The sequence below is a fragment of the Stigmatopora argus genome, chromosome 18 (assembly GCF_051989625.1).
Source record: "Stigmatopora argus isolate UIUO_Sarg chromosome 18, RoL_Sarg_1.0, whole genome shotgun sequence".
Lineage (NCBI taxonomy): Eukaryota > Metazoa > Chordata > Actinopteri > Syngnathiformes > Syngnathidae > Stigmatopora > Stigmatopora argus.
Window position 1 is genome coordinate 3805452 of NC_135404.1, and position 24445 is coordinate 3829896.

The 24445-nt window shown below is 37.7% G+C and overlaps 2 protein-coding genes across 2 annotated transcripts; both read left to right on the forward strand.

Annotated features, from left to right (window-relative positions):
- The first annotated feature begins 371 nt into the window (after positions 1-371).
- On the forward strand, positions 372-17184 carry glp2r (glucagon-like peptide 2 receptor). Its single transcript, XM_077626421.1, has 13 exons — positions 372-491; positions 3677-3770; positions 4645-4749; positions 6279-6406; positions 7745-7851; positions 9176-9332; positions 10296-10455; positions 11279-11339; positions 11430-11496; positions 12068-12156; positions 13497-13635; positions 14261-14302; positions 14618-17184. The coding sequence occupies exons 1-13, from the start codon at positions 399-401 to the stop codon at positions 14987-14989; spliced, it is 1614 nt and encodes a 537-aa protein (XP_077482547.1). The 5' UTR covers positions 372-398; the 3' UTR covers positions 14990-17184.
- Positions 17185-17961: 777 nt separating this feature from the next.
- pts (6-pyruvoyltetrahydropterin synthase) lies at positions 17962-23869 on the forward strand. The gene is made up of 6 exons (XM_077626643.1): positions 17962-18156; positions 18656-18735; positions 20660-20682; positions 21673-21729; positions 23066-23136; positions 23452-23869. Exons 1-6 carry the CDS (start codon positions 18068-18070, stop codon positions 23573-23575), a joined length of 444 nt encoding a protein of 147 aa, XP_077482769.1. The 5' UTR covers positions 17962-18067; the 3' UTR covers positions 23576-23869.
- Positions 23870-24445: the final 576 nt, after the last annotated feature.

Genomic DNA, 24445 nt, shown 5'->3' on the forward strand with positions numbered 1-24445 from the left:
CCGGGGCCTTTTCTTGATTGGTCGGTTAAAAAAGGATGGGGTGGGAGAAGAGATCTGCTTGCTTGAATCTACTTGCACTTTCTCATCTGAACTCAGACTATAGGTCGGATCTCTGACAGATGTCTTCATACTGGAAGAATGGATTTCAAAAGTGGAGTTTTTATTTTTTCCAGTTCAGCTGACTTTGAGAAGGACAAGATTATTGGAATTTTAACAAGATTTCTGCTTTCCGTATACATGTGCAGCTACAAAGAATTCAAATTCAACTCCAGGAACGCAGTGTGACTTTGAATTAAGTGGACATGTGTGGTGGGGAAGTTTCAAGGAGATGACTGACAGACCTAATTCAGATACTGTACTGAAATAATATAATAATTTAAATGTAAACACTTATCGCTATGTCATCCTTTCGGTTGATGCCGAACAAAAATACTTTGGCAACTTCACAAGGGAGGCTCCTTTTTCTCTTTTTAATGATCTCCAACAATCAGGTAAGTGAAAATCGAAACGGCATGCACACAAATACAATGGGTTTTTCAAAATAACAATTAAAAAAAAGTTCATCTTTGTAAAACACAATCAGATGTCGGCTTCTTCAAAATTCAACTTTAATCCACAAACACAGTATCTTATTTAAAACATTTATTATTTTTATCATCAAATTTTATCTCTTCATCTGTATCTTTTCACTTAAAATAATTCACTTCACCCTTTTTGGCCATACATTAAGTAATAGGTAAGGGAATTATACAGGCAGAAACATATGCAATAAGAAGAGATGAAGTAGTAAAATACTCCTACAAAAGTGGTAATTAAAAAGATAATCTTTGTAGTCTATTTGGTGTTCAGATTGCACTGTTGAGTTGTTAATCAGTTACCAATTGTAAATTCCGCAAATAGATTTTGAGTTAGCTTTGTATTTATTTAATTATTTAAATCCAAACCTGGAGCATACCATTTTTTTTAGTTTTAGTTTTTTTTTTCTTTCGGGGGTTGCAATCGTTTATGTCAAATTTGACCCGTGTGTTCTCCAGGGTTAATTTTTTTTTCTCACAAAAAAAGCTGTGATCAACTTCAGATATATGTAAGAGGAATATTTAAATCCAAATTCTAGAATACAATCAAGTAGTACCACCCTTGATAACTGATCAACACTCAATTTCATATTGATACAGGGAAAATAAGCTATGTCCAAGTTATACTTAGCTGTGGGTGGCCATTCTGGGCTCCTGGATCCAGCTGGATGACTTTTTGTGTGCGTAGGGAGGCAGAGAAGCATGCTATGGGAAAATTCAAAGCAGAGGAATGTGTGCATATATGTTAGGGACAATGAGTGGACTCTAATGGGGCGCCCTTTGTAAAGATGCGCTTGGATAAAAAGACGCTAACATTTTCTCTTTATTCAGCCCCACAGTGTTTCAAATATGGAACGATTTTTTTTTTCGCTTATATTTTGCCCATTTACAACAATATTTAGCAACTTCAGTATTTTATTAATTCATTCATTTTCTGAACTGCTTTTGCGGGGGGTGCTGGAGCCTATCCCAGCTGACTTCGCGCCAGAGTTGGGTGACACCCTGAATCGGTGGTCAGCCAATAGCAGGTTAAATCTAAGTTGTGAATTTTAATGTTGAATCTAAACCCCAAATATAACTCTTAAGTAAATCCTAAATGTCTCAACTATTTAGCTGATATACAAATTCAAACGGCCAGTAACCGGAAGTAACAAAATAAAATCCGGAGGAGCTCATTTGTTAGCTACTCAAACCTAATCAATTTAGCCAAATATGCAGTTGAGACATTTAAGAGTTATATTTAAGATTTAGTTTTAATATGTAGATTTAGGATTTGGATTTGGGATTTATATTTATATTTAGGATTTACATTTAGGGTTTAGATTTAACATTTGAATTTACAACTCATATATAGGGTTTAGATTTAACGTTTGGATTTAGAATTTAGATTCAACACTTATTATTCAGAAATAAATACTGAAGTTGCTAAATATTGTTGTAACTGTGCAAAAAAAGTGACTCTAAATTTTTGACATCATATTTGAAACACTACGTTGCACGGTTTGGACAAACGTAGCGAGAGAATCCTAACATACACACACACACTCACACACCCATAAATCACGCTTTATAAGGATTATAGAATAATGCAATATGCAAATACATACATATAAATAAATACCCATTTTATTGGATCTTTAAAACTGTGGGAAAGTGAGAATACATGTGTTTAGACAGACAAGGATGGGTTGTTGTGACTCACGCAAAAACAAAATCTGTCTTACTGCCATGTACTGCAATCAAAGCCAAATGCCATGGAGTGAGAATGATAGGTAAAAATAGAAATCCAAGCACAAATAAGCAAGGGACTGACACTATTGGAAAGAAAACCTCCAACTCCATCTAGATGAGCGCTGGATATCCTCAAAAGTGAGTTTTCAGAACTTTGCTGTTAACATTGGTGAAAAAGAAATGTGTATCCAGCTCTGACACATTAAGTTCACGGATGACAAATTAGTGATATGACTCATTCAGAGCATTGAAATAATGTTTTAAACACCTGCACTGCTAGTAGAGAGAGAAGAAGCTGCGATTGAGCATAGAGACGATGAATGAAATAATCATCGACATCTGGGTTCACGTCTGGTGCAATCCAGTCATGGGGAATAGAACACTCAGGTTTTAAGGCAGGGGTGGGAAAACCGGTCATAGAGGGCCGCTGTGGATGCAGTTTTTTTGTTGCAACCGATCCAGCAAAGACACAATGCGATTCCTGCGGAAAACAAGAAGGACCTGACTGTAATCCACTGAGGACACTAGATTGGTGAAAAGGTGTCCTCTTTATGGGTTGGGATGAAAACCTACATCCACTGCGGCCCTTTATGGAATAGTTTGCCCACCCCTGTTTTGAGGCCCTGTTCTTAGCTGGTTCTGCGGTGCAAAGCAACTGCTCAAATTATAAATTGCCTCTAGAGGACACCAAATACCAAGGAATACATTATAGTTTAAGTTCAATTTATTTATTAAAGGAGTAATACATGTTAATGAATATATAGTACATGTAAAGTCTTTCTGAAGGGAATTACACAGTCACCTCTACTACCAGTTCTTGTTGAGCTGTTAGAATTTCTTTTAATTCTTGCAGTGGAGGAGTTATACAATTAGCGACCCAAATCCACACAACTACATTAGAGTTTTATGTCAGTTTACAGATGATTTGAGTTGAGTTTTTTTCTTCAATTTATCTGAAATAAAACGCTGTTGATGTTTTTTATTAACTTGTTTCAAATTATTTAATATCATTGCTCCAAATTGGTGGCGGCCCGGCGGTTGAGTGGTTAGCGCTACGACCTCATAGCTCTGGGGTCCTGCGTTTGAATCCAACTCGGTTCACCTGTGTGGAGTTTGCATGTTGTCTCTGGGCCTGCGTGGGTTTTCTCTGGGTACTCCGGTTTCCTCCCACATTCCAAAAATATGCACAAGATTAAGGGTTAATTGAAAAATTCAAATTGTCAGTCAATGTAAATGTGTATTTGTATGCCCTTCGTCTGACTTGTGATTTTTCTAGGGTTTTACACAATGACATGAATGTTTTACATGTGGATGTATTGAAGTGAAGTATCTGTCTAATTGTTTTTCCTTTTTTTGACTCTACATAAAAGATGGCATGCTCAGTGCTTGAAAGTCTGATATCTAAGCGTACAGACTACTGGGAGGTCTGCAATAGAAGTCTCACAAGTCCACGTCCCAAAACCGGTGAGCCAGAAAGTTAAACTTAATTTGATGTACATTGGACCTAGTCTTCGCAATTGAGTAGATTGCTTTCCGGGATGTTTAGCAATTGAAGATGGGTTAGATTTTATTTTGCTTAAAACGCTCATTTGAAATAATGCATTACGGTGTGGTACGCTGGAAGCACGGCAGCAGACAGAAAGGCCATGCAGAGAGTGATCAATACCGCCCAGAAGATCATCGGCTGCTCTCTGCCCTCACTGGATGACATTGCCAGCCCTCGCTACATCAACAGAGCCGGGAACATTGTCAGGCACCCATACCACCCTGGTCATCGAACCAGCCACGACACGCATTGAAGGGTTCCGCTGGTGTCTTTTTCGGATGCTTGTTTTGCTTTTAAGTCCATGTAGATTCCACTGGCTTTTTCGCAGATTATCGACTTGGTCACGTTATCTCCCGCTAACTGTTTATCTTTTAACCATATCAAACAAAGGCTCTCCATCTCGTTATGAATGTCACTGCGCAGGTTGGAAATGATGGTTAGCCCTTCATTGCACTGGCTTGCTTTGAACCCATTGTTTTTCCCCGTAATTTCTCACTGATTAACGCAAAAAAATGCAACCTGTACAGCCGGTGCTCGTAGATATCTTTATGCAAGGGAGATGCGGCGAGAAAGACAGAGCGATGTTGTTCTCATAAACAGCCTCTCGCATACCCGGGAACTATCTCGTATGCTTGTATCTCAAATTGTTCTCGTATCTGAGGGCAAAAATTTGCTCGGAATTTTCCTCATATGTCAAATTTCTCATATGTTGGGACAGTCGTATGTCCAGGTATTACTGTATGAAATATAAATAACCAATGAGAAATCTGAGACACTACTGTTGCCTTACAGGAATCTACTGTAAAGGAACGTTTGACACATTCTTATGTTGGCCCCATTCCCCTCCTGGTAACGTGTCCGTCCCTTGTCCTCCCTACCTACCATGGATCAGTATGGGTAACTTTTTTATTTTTAAAAAATACAAATATAACATGTCAAGTGCTGTTAACTGAAAAATGTCACCATGGTGTCTATCAATATTTACATCAGAAGCCACTGACTAGTTTTATCTGCAGTTATTCAAGGTTTATATATAGAAATAAATATACCCAAGGAGAGTCTATATATATATATATATATATATATATATATATATATATATATATACACATATATATATATATATATATATATATATATATATATATATATATAGAGAGAGAGAGAGAGAGAGAGAGACTCTGTTGTATATAGACATACATATATATAAGCAGATACCTGGGCAATTCTACAGATAAGGGAAGTGTATGACACAGACCTCTATGGCCACATGCATTTAACAGACTGAAAACCGTTACTGGGTTTGAACCTTGGTTGGTTTTATATATATATATATATATATATATATATATATATATATATATATATATATATATATATATATATATATATATATATATATATATAATATATAATATATATATAATATATATAATATATATGATATTATATATATATATTATATATATATTATATATATATATATATATATATATATATATATATATATATATATATATATATATATATATATATATATATATATATATATATATATATAAGCAGATACCTGGGCAATTCTACAGACAAGGGAAGTGCATGACACAGACCTCTATGGCCACATGCATTTAACAGACTGAAAACCATTACTGGGTTTGAACCTTGGTTGGTTTTATTACCGTTACTGGGTCTGAACCTTGGGTGACAAGGTTCAGACCCAGTAACGGTTTTCAGTCTGTTAAATGCATGTGGCCATGGAGGTCTGTGTCATGGACTTCCCTTGTCTCTAGAATTACCCAGGTATCTGTTATAGCAAACGGATCATATGAATCGATTAATAAGAGAACTTGTAACCTCTCGTTAGGAGAAAACTTCAAAATATGTTTCTATGAAGACATCCTTGTATGCAAAGGAGAGCTACTGTCTCTTCAGCAGTTCATTGATTGCTGGATGAGCAGTTAAAAATAAGTGTAGTTAGACATCAATCATAAAGCACAGTGTGGGTGTCCACTCACATGCAGAAATGTTATTCTCTGTGTGTTTCCTGATAGTAAACTAACACAGATATTGATATTTTTGTGAATGTTTTGTTTTGGCTAATAAACGTCATGTTTATTTATTATACCCTTTGATCGGAATCAATGTCTCAAAAGGCTGCATAGTAACACAGCTGACAAAAAAGGTCATCCCTGATCTAAACCCCTAAAACAGTAAAAAAAATAATAAGAAGGGCATGCAGATAGAGATTCCCATAAAAAATCAGGCAATACAAATTTAATGATGGATGCACTAGGACTTACTATATTCAAAATATAGTAAAAACCGTAAAATAAATTTGTGTTTTAGATGATGCTCAGATTTTAATACTCTGTGTACCCCACATATTTTGTTTTTAAAAACATCTAATTGAATTGAATTTGCAATAGCTGCTGAAAACTCAAGAAAGGCGCACCGAGAATGCTTGGAAAATGGAAGATGGCGGCAAAAAGAAAACTCATCAGAACCATGGAGGGATGATTCCGAATGTCAGGGGGACCATTATTTTAAAGACGAGGTGAGGAAAAAAATGGAGATGAATTTGATGATTTTTTTTTTGTCTTTCTCCACTTTATTGTTTTTTTGATCTGTGTTTCTTGGGGTGTCAACGGAAACAGTGAATGGCTGTGATACTTTACAATGACTTATACTTTTACTTTTGATTATATCTAGATATGGCCGAGAAGTGTAGGTTTCTAGAACATGTGATGAATCAAATGATAGGCTGTTTTTACCAACACGCCTCAGCCATGAGTTTCTGCCACCAGTTAACACCTTAATGTCTATTTTCCTGAATTTATCACAAAACCTGTTGAATTCAGTTTTTTTCATTATCCTCACAAGGGTTGCGGGGGTGCTGGAGCTTATCCCAGCAAACTATGGTCACAAGACGGGGGATTACCCTGAATTGGTGGCCAGCCAATCGCAGGGCATTCTCCAATACTTGTGTAGACATATTTTTTAAAATGTAAATTTAGCTACAGATGGGTACTTATTTAACAATTAGGTTTACAACGAAGTCAAACACTAGATACATTTATTTAGTTCATGTGAAACACACACGTGCACACAGACACAGGTGGGAGGATAGAGACACAGACACATTGATATATCAATATTAGATACATTAGCAGGTTTTCCCTGGCTTGCGTGGGTTTTCCCCGGTTACTTCGGTTTCCTCCGACATCCCTAAAACATGCATGTAGGCTGGTTGCACACTCTGAATTGCCCCTAGGTATAAGCGTAAATGCGTAAATGGTTGTCTTTCTCGATGTGCCCTACGATTGGCTGGCCACTTATTCAAGGGGGCCCATCGTTTGCTACGAAAGCCTCCAGCGCACCCCGTAACCCTTGTGAGGATAAGCGGTACGGAAATGAATAATATAATATGATATACTTAGCGGGTCGGTGGGCTGGCTTCAATTCCAGGTGGGTTCCGACTTTCCTGTGTGGAGTTTGCATGCTATGCTCGGGCTTGTGTGGGTTTTCTCCGGGTACTCTGGATTTCTCTCACATCACAAAACATAGGCTGGTTGAACACTCTCAATTGCCCCTAGGTATGAGTTTGAACTTGAATCGTTGTCCGCGTCCTTGTGCCCTGTGATTGGCTAGCCACCAATTCAGGGTGTCCTCCGCCTGGTGCCCTTAGTTGACTGGGTTTCAAAATGGCTGGTGGAGTTTCTCGATTGCAAACTATACTAAATTGTTTTTGTGTTCAATTCAAGTACCAACCAGTAATATGGAAATTACCTGTGAACGTGTATTATTAGTATTATAGCGAACAAACATACTGTAAGCATCATTTGCAATTGTGTGTTTATTATGTCTATTGTTTGGTGTATTCTGGTGGGTACAGGAAGAGCAAATGCGTCGACAGGCGGCCCTCCGCGTCATCTCTGTCATTGGCTATTCCTTCTCCCTGGCTTCCCTCATGTTAGCGACACTCCTAATGGGCATGCTGAGGTCAGTAGCCATGATACCATGAAACAATATTGCTTTTTAAAATAAAAATATATATATATATATATATATATATATATATATATATATATATATATATATATATATATATATAGATTTTTTCCAAACAATTTCAGATTGTGTTCCTGTCTTAAAATACATTCCATGAATTTAAACTTAGTTTCTGCCTTTATACAAAATGACAATTCTTATTTCAACCAGCAGACTATTACAAACACATACAGGTGCAGTCTATGTATTGAAACAGTATATGCAACCCAAATACAAATTACTTGTATTTTGATTTCATATATCTCACTCGGGCGGCCCCTGAGTGGTTAGCGTGTCGGACTCACAGTTTTGAGGTCCAGGTCGCTCCACCTGTGTGGAGTTTGCATGTTCTCCCCGGGCCTGCGTGGGTTTTCTCTGGGCACTCCAGTTGCCTCCCACATTCCAAAAACATGCATGGTAGGCTGGTTGAACATCCTAAATTGCCCTTAGCTATGAGTTTGAACGTGAATGGTTGTCCATGTCCTTGCACCCTGCGATCGCTTGGCCACAGGGCATCCCCCGCCGACTCCAGCACCCACCGCGACCATTCCAAGGACAAGCGATTCAGAAAATGAATGAATGAATGTCTGACACGTTGGATCAAATACTTGACAAACTGTTTGAAATGGGTCTACACTACTGCCACAGACATTGACCCACACCTGTATTGCTGTGGCGAGAAGGTGATCGGTGCCTGTTGTGGCAGAAATCCCAAAACGGTGGACACAAGCTTAATGAGTCGAACTACCGGGTCATTTTAGTCCATGGGACGGAAGCAGCTGACGGATATCTTGTAGCCAAGCGAACACGTGGCTAAGGTGATCTCTGAGGCAAAAAAATGGACATGGGAGGAGTTCTGTGACACCACGGAGAATGACTCACTCATGGTTTCAAAGAAATTTGGTCCATATTTGAAAGAAGTCTGATCCAACCACATCCAATTGTTCTTTTGCACACTGTATTTTCTTTATGCTGTTATCATTTTCAAGTTGTGCTACTTGGGCGAAAATCAAGCAAGGGGCACTGATAAAGACAGCATTATATTTTTTAATTAATTGCATTAGTTCCAGAACCATAAGCATCCATCTTTTTTAGTTGCCCTGTGATTGGTTGGCCACCAATTCAGGGTGTCCCGCTTCGGGTGCCCATAGTGGGCTTGGATAAGTCCCACTTGTGAGGATAGACGGTTCAGAAAATGAATGAATGAATGTCTCTTTTAGTGAAATTACTGTTACATAACAAATCTGGCTGATAGTCTTCTTCCTGTGTTTTCCAGGAAGCTCCACTGCACCAGGAACTACATTCACATGAATTTATTTGTCTCATTTATCTTAAGAGCTGTTGCAGTCATTTCTAAGGAAATTGTATTACACATCATGTATTCCAACCTACCCAAGGATGACCCTGGTTGGAACTCCTATTCAAGTTCTCCGGTAGTTTCCATTTATTTATACTTGTTTATGAATTTTTTAACACCTTAGACTTTTTCTTTTCTTTTTATGTTTTTTTTAAAGTTTATTTTACATGGGCTGAAGTCCCCCCTAAAATAGGTCTTCTACTGACTTCACTGTATCAACAATTGCATTTCTCTACCCTCAAACCAGATGTGTGTTGTATTAGAAGGTAAGGGTGTAATAATACATTTATCAGGATCGAAATACCAATTGGTAAAGAAAACGTACTATATCGGATGTACAGTTCCTCCGCTCTAATCTCATGGGCTACTCAGTGTGCCAGTGGCGGTCCGTACATTTTCTCGTAGCGCCTTCAATGGGTAAAATCCACTTTGCAGCAGCATTTAATGATTAAATACAAATACTGGAGCTTTTCATACATTACAACCGGGCCGGGGGGTGATTTTCCCGGGAAAAGACAGCGATGAACATCAATGGCGTATCGGCAAACATTGCCCGAAAATGGGGTAAAATCCAGCCGAAAACAGCATTTATTGATTAAATACAAATACTGGAGCTTTTTAGACATCAGAACCGGGCCCGGAGTATCATTTGCCCGGAAAAAAAGACAGCGATGAACGTCGATACGTCCATATACGTCCATAAGCGAAACAGCAAAAAATGCACTAAAGTGGGGTAAAATCCACTTATTTAAAGCGGCAGAGCCCGCAGAACTGATTGTGAAGGCCTTGAGGCAGATTTCTAACCCTGGCAACAAATAATGGCTGAAATGTGATTGGTTAAATGCTTCAATGTGTGTGCCAATGGCTTCCTGTTGGATGGTTGGGTAGAGATAGCCCTCTCCTCTGGTGCTTGTACAGAATTTCCTTTGATTGTAAATGTTGAAGTTTTTATCAGATTTAATAGGTAAATCATCACTATTTGTTTTTGAAAAATTTGTTCCATGTCCTTCTCAAACCATCATTTTTTTCTTCTCAACAGATAGCTCTAATGTGCAAATTTTCAAAAGTGGCCATGGAGTATTTTGTGGCTTGTAACTATTTCTGGCTTTTGGTGGAAGCTATATTTCTTCATGCACTGCTCTTCACTGCTGTCCTGACCAAGCGACACCTATTGAAGAATTACATGCTGTTAGGATGGGGTATGTGTACTTTATGAATCAAATGCAAAGAAAAAAATTCAAAGTGAACTTGTAAATAAAACACCAATACCAACTGTTGATACAACCAATGCAAGCTTATTTTTAAGACTAGACTGTAAATCAGGAAAAAATGCACGATGAAAAAACAAAACATATAAGTCATACCAAATTCTATCTCACACCAAATATCTATGAAATCCATTTGAGTGTTAAGCATTGCTTCTAAACAAATCTGCCAACTCTGGAAGGAGAGGGCACACCTATACCACCCTTCTCACAGCTGTCACTGTGGAAATAATTTGTAGACCTAGCCAAACTATAAAACTTTAGTGTTACAAAATTCTGCGAGAAAAAAATGCTAATTTTTCTCCCTTCAGTACGCGTTTCTGCTTTTTGATGCTTTTTAATGGGGCTACTTTCAATCTTTAAAAAAAGGGGGCGGCCCGAGTGGTTAGCACGTCGGCCTCACTGTTCTGTTTTAGAACATATTTTCATCGAGCTAGTGTGGGTTTTCTCCGAGTACTCCGGTTTCCTCCCACATTCCAAAAACATCCATGGTAGGTGGATTGGACATTCTAAATTCCCCCTAGGTATAAGTGTGAATGTGATTGGTTGGCCGTCTCCTCATGCCCCGCGATCGGCTGCCCACCAATTCACGGTGTACGCCGCCTCCGGCCTGAAGTCAGCTGGGATAGGCTCCAGCACCCCCCGCGACCCTCGTGAATATAGGCAGTTCAGAAATTGAAATTAGATGAGATTTGTCCATATGTGAAAAATGTGAATACAGTTTTCATGTAGATAATACTTAATTGTGAATTTTCAGGCATGCCTGTCTTTTTCGTGATGCCATGGACAATTGTTAAAATTTTATACGAAAACACAGAGTAAGTATATTGGCAGCTTTACTTTAAGTGATTTGAATGAATAATTTCTCATTCGATCATTCTTAACAATTGTCAACATTTATTCTGAAGGTGCTGGTCAATTGTCAATAGGTGGTTCTGGTGGATAATAAAGGGCCCAATCACCATGTCACTGATGGTAAGTGTTAACTGGTGATGTTGATGTGCAATGGATATCAAATTCATGGGTGTGCGTGTGTGTGGCAAATAATACTGAGATTAGATTAATAAACTTTATATCCCGTGCTCGGGAAATTCACGAAATAGTTGAAACTGATACAAATGCCAGCATGGGCACCATGGTGAAACACTTTTTAGCATGAGACGTCATAATTCTGAACACAAGTTTTTTTTTTCTCAAATACATTTATTCATATAGTATTCACTCCCAGAATCACACATGAAGAAATTAGGGTTCAGTCTACCATGCATGATTTTTGGATGTAAGAGAAAGTCAGAGCACATGCAAAAACCACTGAGGAAGAGGTTTAGGATTAAACCCTTGATCTCAGAACTTTGAGGTGGATGTGCTACCCAGGCACCCACTGTGTTGTCATATATACAATGTGCATGGCTCCCGTGACATGACATTTTTTATGATGTGTGGGCTTTTTTTGGCTCAAAGTAAAAAAGTTTCCTTACCCTTGTGTTAGAACATTTTTTGATCACAATTGATTTTATATTGATACTACATTCAATTCATATTGCAGATCATTTTTTTCATATTCATCAAGATTCTACTGCTTTTGCTGTCCAAGCTCAAAGCGGATCAAGCAAAATTTACCAACTACAGATACAGGTATTTCCAAATACAGTAATCCCTCGAATAATGCGGATAATGTAGACCAGAAATGGCCACGATAATCGAAAAACCGCGAAGTAGGATACCCCTATTATTACTAGCATTCTATGTTTTCGCGCCTATACAGAAATACAAGTACACAAGTACAATTATCAAGAAGTGTATTGATTAAATATTATAGCGATAAGCATATGAACATACTGTAATGTATTCATATATAAATAAAATATATCTGAAATATTGTAAATATTCTAAATACTGTACTCACAGTGAAAATAGTTCCTCTCTGCTTAATTTAAATAATTTTAAAAAAAACAGGATATTGGGAGCTTTAGTCCAAGTCTTTTTCGTCCGATTCGAGAGGCTTTGGATCATCAATGGAATCTTCAGGAGGCGTCATAGGGGAGCTTTTCAGGAGGAGCTTTTGCGAAAGGTGTTCGGCGGACAAGGAAAATGTTGATGGGGTGTTGTGACCGCTGTTTCTTTTTTGGTACAAATATGCTTTTGTACTAGGACATGAAACTGTCAAGTTAATAGTATTTAATAGTACTAAGACCAGGTTTTTCATCTTTATTGCCGTCATTGTTTTGGGGGAAATTAAACTTCCACTTCGCTCCTCCGCATCATCCAGCTGTCAATTACCCGTCCAGAGAGCTCTATTTTCTGATAAAAGCAATGGCGTAAGCCTGCTGCCCGGACTTAAATGCAAATTCAATTTTCTGAGAAAAAATCCACCCTCACAGAGGCTCCCGGCCACTTAGTCCACTCAGACAGCTCTATTTTGGGATAAAAATGATGGCCACCGCCCGCTACCCGCCATTTTTGTTTCTCAGTGCTGAGTTGAATGACAGTCCCCTATCTTGCGTCATTTCTATAGTGGCAAGCAGAAGACCGGGAAGTGTTTTCCGTTTGCGAGTTTCAGCATGAATTTTATATATAATATAAAAAAAACTGCGATGTATTTAAGCCGCAAATATAAAGCCGCAAAGTGGTGAAGGATCACAGTATACTCATTTCAAGTCACATTAGGACACCAAACCTCAGCAGCACAAACCTCTATCCTTGTGACACCCACCATTCACAACACTGGAGGATACTGTTTATTGATACTTTTTTAACCCCAAGGGAAATTCCACTTATTAAATTGTAACCATCATTCATCTTATTAAAGTCGCCATAAACAACAAAATCCAGAGAATGTTTAGTTACAAGGGTCTCAAACCACTCCTCAAAAGGCTGCAGTGGGTGCAGGTTTTCATTCAAACTATATCATATTTTGGATTATGTACACCACACTTGTATATCAAATTTTGATGTTGTGTTTTGATTAATTTCAGTTTAGCCAAGGCAACACTGGTGCTGATTCCTTTGCTGGGAATCCATGAAGTGGTCTTCACAGTGCTTGTCGATGAATGTATGGAGGAAAGCAGTCGTTACGCTCGGGATTTTATTAATCTCACCATTAGCTCTTTTCAGGTAAAACTGATCACTCTAATTACAGGCCAGACTATATTTTTTCATTCATTTGATTAATTGATCAATAAAACTGACTGAAAAGGAAAGTAAAATAAGCTTATTAATTAAAAGCCGGGGGGGGGCTTCATAACTTGGATCTTGCTTTTGTATATATGAAGTTATTTGAAGAGCAAAGGTTTTCGTAACCTGGAAATTTCGTGTGTAGAAGCATTTGTAAGTAGAGGTACCACATGTACATATGCACACACAGTAGTGTTAAAACTAATAGCAGTCCAATATGACAACCCTATCAATCCACGTTTTCAGAATAGTATTGAATGCTACATGTCAAACAAGTTCTCAGTAGATGCAGTATATTATATTGTCCAAAAAACCAACAAACCCAGCATTCATTTGTACACACTTGTAAGGTTGCAAAATTGGACATGTAGTGCAACCCCGTAGTTTCCACCCCTGGGTTGAATTCAAAATTAAATATATGTGTATATATATATATATATATATATATATATATATATATATATATATATATATATATATATATATATATATATATATATACATATATTGCTTTTGTAAATATGTAAATATATAAATATCGTAATCATGTGCTTTCCTTTTACAGGGCTTCTTGGTTGGAGTGTTGTATTGCTTTGCAAATGGAGAGGTATGCTTTCATGTCTTGCCCAAAATCTGATTTTAAATGATATCATTTATTATAAAGTTCTATATTCTATATAGGGCGGCCCGGTGGGGCGAGTGGTTAGCGCATCAGCCTCACAGTTCTGGGGTCCTGGGTTCAAATCCAGCTCCTGTGGTTTACAGTTAGCCAGCTTAGGGCAGTTTTTTTCTTGTAATAACGCACGTGCTTATTTGTACTATACACACAAATTAACGGTGAAACGCAAACAGCAGGTAGCATGCAATTAAAAAATGATCAGTGATATGTATTTATTTTAATTTTCTGTTTCGCTGTAATTAGGTTCAAGCTGAACTGAAGAAGCGCTGGCAGATTTTTTTGTTCAACAACAACATTCACTTCAGAAGCTGTTTCCAAGGTGCACCACTCAAGCACCTGTGGAAGTGCACAAGAAAGCACCATCCACAGTGCCCAAAAAGAAACTCCTATGAAGAGGGACCGACTTCTACATTCACTATAGACCCACACCTGCTGCAGGTGACTCTACATGCTTGTGTTAAAGCCAAAGGACAAAGGGAAAATAAAGGCCAAGGCCTAAAAGAAAATGACACATCAGGTCTTGACTTTCTGACCAGGAAGAGTCTGTCCAGTAGTGATGGGGAAATGACACATGGCGAGACAATGGAGGAGATTCTGGAGGAGAGTGAGTTTTGAATCCACTTAGCTCTCAGCTTGTGTCGTTAGGGGTCGTCATAGTACATCATCCTTTTTACAAAAGTATTGTTTTCTGTATCCTCACCTCTCAACTCAACCCGTGTCCTTTATCACCTCATCTAATAACATTCTTGTAAGTCTTACTCTTGTTCTCTTGCCTGGCAGCTCAATCCTCATCATTCTCTTCCCATGTACACGTGCTCTATTCTCTGACTGTATCCAAAACATTTAAACATGCCAAACCCTAAGATATGTGGCCACACTAGACTGAAGTCTCATGTTGTGCAAGGGTTTGACAATGGATGATTGCTTGAAGAAACCACTAACAAGGTTCTCAACTCACACATTGATCCTGTATCTAATGCTTTTCACATTATTCTCCCTCCCTAGACCACCACTTGTATTTCTCTCCTTACAGTCTAGGGCAGGGGTAGGTAACCTATGGCTCGGGAGCCATATGCAGCTCTTTTGATGGTTGCATATGGGTCTCCGAGGTCAAATATGGAAACCCCTGGTGAAAGTACTGAGTCCCGATTGCACAAATGGGCGCGTCATGTCGGCACGTTGACACTACGTCTCGCCCCCCTTAAATCATTTTTTTTTAATTAGACCTTTCCGCATGCAAACTCACTGATACTCATTGATTAATAATAATAATCGGACATAGGCTTTGTCATCATCATTGACTCGACAAAAGCCTAATTGTCATCATACCCAGCTGCGTATGACGAAATTGGTAGTGCTTCTCCACAAGGTGCGTTTTCCCGGCAAAAGACCCAAATAAGTGATAATATCAGACTCGTAATTTGGCATTCTGCCGTGATGGATACATCGCATCACCCCCCGAGCGGATCACTTACCTTCAGTCAGCCAGTAGGAGGCAGATCACCGCCCAACGTCTTTTCATGGTACCTAACCCCGAAGTTATTACACAGAAGGGATGGTGTCGTGTTGCCGCAAGTTTAGAGTTCTGATGGATGTGGGAAAAAGTCTTTAAGCCTATTTGTCCGTACTTGTGAAAGTAGCAACAGTAGAGCAATGTTGTCAAAATAATTCAGAGACTTTTGTTCTTTAAAGGTGACAAAATGACTAAAAAAATGTACATGGTCATTTATTTTTAAATTCTGAGTATGGCTATCATGGAATAACGTTTGAAAATATGAATTGTTTGTGGCTCTCTCGGTCAAAAAGTATTTTTGCGTCGCACATACTATTTTCATTTCCACAAAGTTACATAAACCTTTACAATAAATGTATGACATGCTAATGTCACATACTGGTAGTTAGTTTTTCAGTGTTGCTCACCTGAGTTAACTATGGATATCATTAAACTAACAGCTAGACACTATTACTGCTGACTACATTTTAAAGATGAGATTACTTAACATGAATAATAACTCACCAGTCATCATTTATTACAATATATTACAGCACTCCTTAAACAGAGCATTTATATGCCATACGTATGTCCATATGCCACTATGTACATATGGGTTGGTAAAGGTTTTTTTAATATAATGTGTTTTGTAAATATTGCTGTATTAATATATGGAAACTCTGTATCATGTTTTTCATGTACTGTTCATATACTCGTATATGTAATTTGTATAATTATAAGGTGTCGCTGAAGTGTAAATGCAAAAAAAGTACTACAGTAGTAAAAGTGTGTATAAACAAAAAAAAGTTCAACCGTCTTTGTATAGAAGAAATCTTAGATGTAAATAAATTAATTGTTTATTCACATTACATTAAACACATTAGTTTTGATGTTAACCTTTTGAGAGGTCAATTTAGATTTTCAGCATGTAAAGTTTGCATTGGAAATGTGTTGTAATCTAAATACAAAAACAAACATAAAATGTACAGCGGCCTGGCGGGCGGATGAGTGGTTACCGCACCGGCCTCACAGCTCTGGGGTCCTGTGTGGAGTTTGCATGTTCTCCCGGGCCTGCGTGGGTTTCCTCCGGGTACTGTGGTTTCCTCCCACATTCCAAAAAACATGCATGGTAGGCTGATTGGACACTCTAAGTTGCCCCTAGGTATGGTTGTGAGTGTGGATGGTTGTCCGTCTCCTTGTGCCCTGCGATCGGCTGGCCACCGATTCGGAGTCAGCTGGGATGGGCTCAAGCACCCCTCGCGACCCTAATGAGGATAAAGCGTTTCAGAAAATGAATGAATGAATGAAAAAAATAGTAGGAAAAGTGGGAAAGATGTGTTTGTTGTTTATTTGGTCAATAAAATACCTTGTTTACACAGTTATCTTTGTTTTTATTCTACATTGTCTTGCATTGAGTAAATAGGTGCCGTGTTGTGTTTGTGGGGTTTCTCATCGCAAAATAAAGGCAAGTGCAATCATTTGTAAGGGGAGCAATTGGCCGGGGTTGATAAGTATGGAAAACGAGGATGTGGCGTTCTAGGTACGAGGTCAAGATCCAATGCTAACAGTAATAAAACAATGTTTTTTAATTCGTTTCAAAACGTTTAGGTGGAGGTAATTAGCCCTATATTGGCCTTATGGTAGCCCGGCGGCTGAGTGGTTAGTGCGTCCGCCTAACAGTGGGAAACCTGGGTTCAAATCCAGGTCGGTCCACCTGTGTGGAGTTTGCATGTTCTCCTGTGTGGGTTTTCTCCGGTTTCCTCCCACATTTCAAAGGTAGGCTTATTGGACACTCTAAATTTCCCCTAGGTATGAGTGTGACTGTGAGCGTTGTTGTCTCCTTGTGCCCTGCGATTGGCTGGTCACCAATTCAGGGCGCCCCCGCCTCTGGGATAGGCTCCGACACCCCCGGCGAGCCTAGTGAGGATAAAGCGGTTCAGAAAATGAGAGATATGTCTTTATACTTTATTGGGCTTATGGTCAACAGCACATATCCAAGATTTCTGACCTAACCCTTAAACTTTCGAGTTCATGGAGGGGCAATCGCTGTGAATCTGTGCTGCGTCATGTGAGCGTTTAAACACGCCCGGTTTTAAACCAATGCTCACGCTGGATGAGTCACGGGAGGCTGGAAAATGTCGCTGCAGCCATTGTGATCCGCAGACTCGGAGCTTTTGACACAATCAAGTCCGCTGGGGAACATGACTGGATCCGCCATGAACGGCGTCGTGGAGCGTATCGGATACATGACTCGGATCCAGAGTTTCAGCGCATGTCACCGACTACACAGGTTTGAATTCAGCCAAGGGGTGCTTTGGGTGCTCGTGTTTCATGTTGTAGCTGATGAAAAGAGATCTTAGCAACACGGGGAAAGCGCCTACTCAAGCAGAAAACTGAAATCTACTTATACGGGCGATATTTCTGATTGTTGTTTACATGGAGGCTATTGTGAAACCGACAGGACAGCATTCCCCAGTTATGTATGGCAGGCGACTATTGCTCCATTTACAATACATATTTACAGACGAAACTGGGTTGAATTACGCAATTATTGTGGTTAATGTACTACCATCATTATACGTAAGCATATCAGATAGTCACTTACTTATTGGTAGTTAAATTTTGGAATTTTACCTTGTTTATTTAAAATGTACTACTACTTAATGTTTATTCTTTCATCTGTACTGTCATTCTGGATCAGAACTATGCTATAGTAAAGGTGTTGTTTAATGTCAATACTTTTTTATTTCTTAGTACACAAAATAAATCATGGTCTTCCTATTCCACAGTGTTCACTTGACTGATGAAGACAATCGTGAGGTCTACGGGAAATGTAACAATCCTCATGGACATGGACACAATTACAAAGGTTGACTATGTTTTCATTCCTACTCCAGATATGTTAAAGGCCACTACATATTTAAAACAGACAAAAAAACAGCTATATAGCTTTAAGAAATGTGGATTTTGAAATGTGAACAGATTCGGTATTATTTTCACTTCCTTATTCGTTTTTTTCATTTTTTCTTTTCTTTTTTTCTTTTTCTGAACCGCTTTATCCTCATTAGGGTCACAGGGGGGTGCTGGAGCCTATCCAAGCTGCTTTCAGGCACAAGGCGGCGGGGGGCACACCCTAAATTAGTGGCCAGCCAATCACAGGGCACAAGGAGACGGACAACCATTCACGCTCACACTCGTACCTAGGGACAATTTAGAGTGTCCAATCAGCCTACCATGCACATACTTGGAGCGTGGGAGGAAACCGGAGTACCCGGAAAAAACCCACGCAGGCCCGGGGAGAACATGCAAACTACACACAGTTGGACCCACCTGGATTTGAACCCAGGACCCTCACTGTGAGGCCGACGCACTAACCACTCATCCGCCAGGTCACCCTGTATTTGAAGTGATTGTGCAAATTGTATCGAATGCCAATTAGGAGGCCGTATTAATCATATCATAGATAATTATTAGGAATAAAGAAAAATCTTAAAATATCTTAACTCAAAAGTTGATGTCATTGAAATGGAGATCTGAAAATACATGCTGTTTAAGACAGCTCTATCAACTACAGGATTTACTGAAATGAAAATTCCTAGCCAAAACCAAAAATGATGAGGAAACCATTGTGTACACAAAATTTGAATAAGTAGGATCTTTCTTGTAGGTTCTTAAGTAATGTGTTGAGACATTTCAATTCATAAGTCAATGAAATCTGTTAATAGTTTTTATATAAGCAAAATATAGCATTAAGTGCTTTACATAATTAAACTGAATCAGAACATTTTTCATGTTTATACATACACACATTTTTAGACACATGCACATACTTTAGAATAATGAAATGTAGTGAAATGAATACAAGGATTTCTTATTCTGAAGTATAAAATACATTTGCGCAAATTTTGTCACTTTAGGATTAAAATTACCTAACAGTCTAGAAAAAAGAACATGAGTATGGGATAAGATTTGTTGACAAAGTAGCTGATGATGGAATGACTCAAGCTTCTACTTCATTTTTAATTGTAAGAATTTTACCTTGGGAATAGATTAAAGGACACATCAGGAACAGTGTCCTGCCAATATACTCCTATTTTTTCTTAAATCTAAATTTGTGCCAAGCTCCAGGGGGGGCAACTGTTGCATTGGCCAGAAAATTTTCACTTGCAATTTTTAAACCAGAGTATTGCTTTTCCTATTAAACACGCCTGAACCAGCCATAAAGTAATCCTAAATCCCAACTCAGCTTCACAAGTTAAAATAATTCTTTGTATTATGCACAACCGTATTTTAATTTTGGTTATGATGCTGTTATTTAAAGCATTTATTATATTTCTTCGGTTGTATCTGACAGATTTTTCATACTCCGATGTATGGAGACATGTTTGCATAGTTCTGAATTAAAAGTTTAGATTATGATGTCTCTTGGAAGTAAGTTAGCAACAGACATTTTTAAGGGTTGAGAGAATTTATATGAATGCTTCCAGCTCCTGATTTTATGCCAGCATAAAGTGTTTAGCAGAAATTTGCTATGAGGAATGTATTTTTTTTCAAGGTTTTCCCAAAGTCATGCTGGACGTTTTTTGCCAGCAAAGTAGTAAAAACTGAATTAACAATGCCTCTCCTATATACAGTAGTTCTCTCTATATTTACAGCATTACGGCATTCCGTGTATATTCAACAATCCTATCCAACAATCAAACTAAACTTTAAATGTAAATTCATCAATTATTTTCCCCTTGGAATTGTTGCCCATTGTTACCCAAATATTAACAATATATTTCTGTCCACAGTGGAGGTAACCGTGCGGGGAAAGGTGAGTATTATTATTTTCAGTTTCCCCCTCCCCAAACACATTGATATTTTTATAGCTGTAATATTTAGTAAATATAAACTTTTTGATAATTGTACTTGTATTTCTGTATAGGCGTAAAATATATTTTGATAATAATAATGGGGGTGATCCTACTTGGCGTTTTTTTATTTATTTGGGCCATGTCTTATGTACATTACCCGCGATATTCGAGCGATTAATGAATTCAAGGTGTAAAAACAATGTCTCTTGCTCCTTAATCCAATGCATCACACTTTGAGCAGTATGAATCTTGCATTATTATCATGGAAATCAATTCATGGAAAGACATGGAAGATAAAGGTCACTCTTGACCCGCCAGCCCACATGACTTTTTCCACAGATTTTATGCAAACACCGTACTACTTTCTTGGGAAATTGTTCCTTAAAGACCATGTAAGGTCAAATTAAAATGAATAAAATGTTAGATCGGGTGAAAGACAGTTGTTAACAACCCTGACAAATTTAAATGTACAAATCCTGTTTGCAAGAACTACTATGTTCGGATTCTGTAGGGAGGATAAAGGGTTATATGTGGCTCTTAATTATCGTATTTTCCGCACTATAAGGCGTATCAGAGTATAAGGTGCACCTTCAATGAGTGGCCTATCTTAAAGTTTGATTCATAAATAAGGTGCACCATATTATAAAATGCAGTTGTACTAGTAGTAGCAGGGGATTGTGTTATACAGCCACTAGATGGAGCTGTAGTAGTGGTAGGATGTGTTTTTTATCAACTAGATCGAGCTGTGCTAAAGGGAATTTCATACATACATTCATCTTCCGTACCTATCCATTTCGTAACCATTTTTCTCTGACAAATCAAGAGCAACGTTTTTATGATCAACTAGATATTGTAATGTAGTTCATTGGAAAATGTCAGTATAGGCTTAACATTCTATCTTTGAGCAGTGTAAATGTAACTAAGGTACATGCATGTATGTTTCTCAACAGATTGATCATATTACCGGGATGGTAATGAACCTGACCGACTTGAAAAGGTGCATAGAGGTAAGAATTACAGAACAGAAATAAAACCTGCCTTCAGTTTAATGATGTGAACTGAACACTTCACAGAGTAAAAAGTGGAATGAACAACAGAATAGCAAAAAAATGCATGACTTTATCACATTCTTTATGATTTAATCATTACAAAAAAAAACACAACACATTTTAATGGTGGTTTGCAACGCGGAAAACTTTGCTGCTGTTTGCATTGTGCTTGGTACCCGAATTATGCCAATGGTGTTCTTCCAAGTTGGGCGATCGCATCAAATTAAACTATTTTCTTATTTTGTGCATCTGTAATTATTTCTATTAGTCAGTGGTTATAAGGCATTATAAAATAAATTTTATTTTTTCATATGTAAATCTGATTAAATGCATTAAGTTTTAACAGTGGTCATGGCTGTGTATAATATATTTAGTCATTCACGAACATCTATTTAAAAAAATATTTGAACAATTAGTGTTGTGCAATTAAAATGTGATTAATCAAGATGAATGAATTACAAAATCACAGATAATTAAATTGTTGTTGTTATTGAGTCCCACTGCTAGAAAATGAGTTGAACGAAAAAAACCCTGCCAGTAAATTTCGATGAACTTCACCAAAACTGTGCCAAACCTTTTTATTTTTCGTTTGTTTACTTTGGCTAATGAGGCCTCTGTAATAGTGTTTTCAGGGGAAAAAAAAAATATATATATATATATATATATATATATATATATATATATATATATATATATATATATATATATATATATATATATATAAATATATATATATAAATATAAAAAGACCCATGCACACAGTGGAGGTTCTTGTCCTGCAGTTTCTTATTAGGCAAATGATTAGGGAAAACTAGCACGCAATTTGTACTCGGCTATATATTGAAGCGGGCAAAATTAGCAGTATCTGTGGCCAATTCTAGTACTTACTGTTACCGGCAAAAATTTGGACATTGAGCTGAAATCGACACGCTGGTCAAACATGGGTGTATGATTTGATGTTGAGAGTTACGTAGGTAATATTTATCCTTAATCAATGTCTGAAGCTAATTTTATTTGTAATATTTACCATCAAATGGTTGGGTAATCAGTATTAATGTTTTTTTCTAGCTGTCCTAACCTTGCTTTGATTTAATTATTTTGTACACCAGCATTATGGGGTGAAAACCTGATCAGAATTATTATAATGACACTCCAATTACTCCTACACTAGGCAAATGTACTGGATGTATTGATCTCAATTCTGACAGCAGAACATTCTTTTAGATACATGTAAATGTGAACTATAATATATATAAAAATAGAATGTAATTTGTGTTATTTGTCTCATTTATAGGAAGTAATCATGATTCCACTTGATCATAAGAACCTGGATAAGGATGTGCCGTATTTTGCTGATATTGCCAGGTATGGTTTATGTAGTATGTATGAAACATCTTATTTCTTTATTTCAACCTCTGCATTACTGTATCATCAGATGACTAAGGAGAGACACATGAAACTTTAGTTCCTAAATGTCGTCATTCATTTGAGAGGGCAATGCATTCAACATGGAGTCTTAAAACTGAGATCATCAAAAATGTCCTTTTACAGGCTTGCATCTTACAGTGAACCCATGAGGTTAAAAGCAAGAGATTAGATAAGGACTAAAGGGATACTAATAATGTGGTTTTTGGTACTACTGCTGCTACTAATTCTTTTTTTTTTACTTCTGTTTCTTAGCACAACTGAGAACTTGGCTGTTTACATCTGGAACAACATGACAAAGGCCATTGCTCCTAACGTTCTCCATGAAATTAAAGTACATGAGACAGATAAGAATATTATTGTATACAGAGGAGAGTAGATCTCGACATCTACAATCGTTTATAAACCTTGTGTGATTTGCTCACTTGAACTAAAAAAACAGTGTTTTTTTGGCTCGTATGTTACTTTTTTTTTTTAATTAAATATGTAAAAAGCATTTATAGGTGAACAGTACTCTAATTTTGGAGGGGGTTACGATAATTTAGAGACATGCTCAGTTTCCTTTTTCCTATGTAAAATACATTTTATACATTCTAGTTAGTGTTTATGGACCTTATTGTGTATGACACAAATCTGTATGCACTGATATATAAATATGTATTTAAATCCTTTAGCCATTGATCCCCAGTTTCTCTCAAATTCCCTGGTTCTCATTTTGACATCGAAATGTTTAGATAATATGAATATTCCTTCATTCATTCATTTATTCCTTCATTCATTTTCTGAAACGCTTATCCTCACGAGGGTCACGGGGGTGCTGGAGCCTATCCCAACTGGCTTCGGGCCGGAGGCGGGGGGGACACCCTGAATCGGTGGCCAGCCAATCGTAGGGCACGAGGAGACGGACAACCATTCACTCTCACACTCATACCAAGGGGCAATTTAGAGTGACCAATCAGCCTACCATGCATGTCTTTGGAATGTGGGAGGAAACCGGAGTACCCGGAGAAAACAAGACATAAACAGTCATTTTTCTTCTTCTTTGGTTGGGGAATTGTACTTACTGATAGGTTATTAAAATTGATAGCTCGTAAGGCAAAGGGGTCAGTCAAACTGGTGGCCTGCGAGAGTAAATAATTTTTATTGACTTCTATGTTTATAAAAAAGTTTAAAAATGTCAATTTACTGTCTTTTTTCCAAATGAATAAATAAATAAATACACACTTTCCCTACAAAATTTAAATTTTTT

Coding starts and splice junctions, on each gene's coding strand:
- pts (XM_077626643.1), top strand. CDS start 18,068: ATGACTGGATCCGCCATGAACGGCGTCGTGGAGCGTATCGGATACATG. Junction 18,157..18,655: donor GCATGTCACCGACTACACAG/GTTTGAATTCAG, acceptor CCTATTCCACAG/TGTTCACTTGACTGATGAAG. Junction 20,683..21,672: donor AGGTAACCGTGCGGGGAAAG/GTGAGTATTATT, acceptor GTTTCTCAACAG/ATTGATCATATTACCGGGAT.
- glp2r (XM_077626421.1), top strand. CDS start 399: ATGTCATCCTTTCGGTTGATGCCGAACAAAAATACTTTGGCAACTTCA. Junction 11,497..12,067: donor CAATCACCATGTCACTGATG/GTAAGTGTTAAC, acceptor TTCATATTGCAG/ATCATTTTTTTCATATTCAT. Junction 13,636..14,260: donor TCACCATTAGCTCTTTTCAG/GTAAAACTGATC, acceptor TTCCTTTTACAG/GGCTTCTTGGTTGGAGTGTT.